The 1537-nt window shown below is 48.8% G+C and overlaps 1 protein-coding gene across 1 annotated transcript; it reads right to left on the bottom strand.

Moving 5' to 3' along the window:
• Window positions 1-820: 820 nt before the first annotated feature.
• FOXG_11890 (uncharacterized protein) lies at window positions 821-1532 on the bottom strand (the record flags this gene model as incomplete). The annotated part of the gene is made up of 2 exons (XM_018391624.1): window positions 821-1258; window positions 1311-1532. 2 exons carry the CDS (start codon window positions 1530-1532, stop codon window positions 821-823), a joined length of 660 nt encoding a protein of 219 aa, XP_018250311.1.
• Between the last annotated feature and the right edge of the window lie 5 nt (window positions 1533-1537).

The following is a 1537-nucleotide window of genomic DNA, read 5'->3' as shown; positions in this document are numbered from 1 at the left end:
CTCTTCCCTGGGAGTGTTTGATTCCCCTGGAACCTCCATTCCCATTGTCCCCACTACTCTCTGCAGTGCCAAAGTTACCTGAGGAGGGCGCTTTTCATTCATCCATCCTAGCAAATGGGAGGATATCATTGCTTGGATACCGCTACACCATCATGGCAAGACGAGAAATCCCGCATCAGGCCCTTGAATCTCATTTTCCATCAACGGCCCAACCTCTGGCGCTAACTATGCTGACGAGATACGCGAGTGGGCACTCCAGATTCGCCGATGGACCATTGGTGCGGGCGAAGTGTTTCATTACTTTATCGTCAAGACCTACCGAATGCCTGGATTGTACCTTTCTATCAGCTGGGCGACTCGCTTCTTTATTTACTATGGCCTCGTTCTCTGCGCCAGCGCTATCTTTTCTGTCGTTTCTCCTATCATTGTTAAGTTGATCAATGGTTTTGCTACTGAACATGATCCACTCTTTATCAGCGACTCCCTCTTTTCGACTATTTGCTTCATCTTCCTAGGAACGCAATATGCCTTTTTGCTCATCGCCTCCATCCTTGTCCGCTGGAATCTCCCTGTGCCTTGTGATGGCAAGAGCAATTATAACAAAGGTGCTTGGGGTGTTGCAAGAGGACTATTGCATTGGATCCTGATGTTGCCAACCATCCTAGCGTACAGCTTTGTTGAGCTTTACTCCTTTTTCGAGTTGGCTTTTAGAGGAAAGGATGTTTGTAAACATAACGCAGCAAGTAAGAGTAATTTAGTTCTCATAAAGGATAATGGGAATTGATGCTAGGGATAATATAGTTTCAATATTGAAAATGTTTTATACATGATCTACATCCTGGCAGAATTGCTGGTAGCCAGAACTTGCAAACAGTGGTGTATTAAACCGCAAATCCGACATATAGAGAGACTCGTTGCAAGCAAGCTCATCCAAAAAAGGGGTGTCGTCTGATGCCACGACACCCTCCGTTTGCCAAGGTGGCTCCCTTTGGCTCTCAGCTGGGGATGAAGTGCCGTCAGCACCAGTCGCGCTGCCCTCGGAGGTCGATGGAATGGAGAAGACCGGATCAACGCGGAACTGGTCTTCAACATCTGATGTTGGAACTCGCAGGTCAGTGATAATGCTCAGTATTCTCTGAGGATTACGTGGCCTTTCGGATGAGCTAATTGGCGGATGAGTTTCGCCCGCCCTGCGTGAAAGGGCTTCCCCTGCAGAAGATGTAAGGCTTCGTCTATCAACATCCGTTGTCACGAAGCTCTCGAAAGTGTGATATAGAAGCCACCAATATTTTTTGCTGATCTGCCAGTACTTCCCCAACTCTTGCAAGGAGTCTAGGAGGATGTAGAAGCTGGGAAGAAAGCTGTACCGAACCGGCTGCCTTGGCCGACGTTATGAGGTAACGTGCAGCCGTCCAGGTCACGCTGTAAATCTCGCTCATCACACCGCGTGAGCCGTGTTGTCGGGCGACACTAGTAGCTTGCTTGACCGTGTTGTACTCGTAGGCATCGCAGAGCATGTCCACACCTGGCATGTCCA

The sequence above is a fragment of the Fusarium oxysporum genome, chromosome 13, assembly GCF_000149955.1.
Source record: "Fusarium oxysporum f. sp. lycopersici 4287 chromosome 13, whole genome shotgun sequence".
NCBI lineage: Eukaryota > Fungi > Ascomycota > Sordariomycetes > Hypocreales > Nectriaceae > Fusarium > Fusarium oxysporum.
Note: the sequence above shows the minus strand (reverse complement) of the source record. Positions and strands in the feature narration are given on the sequence as shown.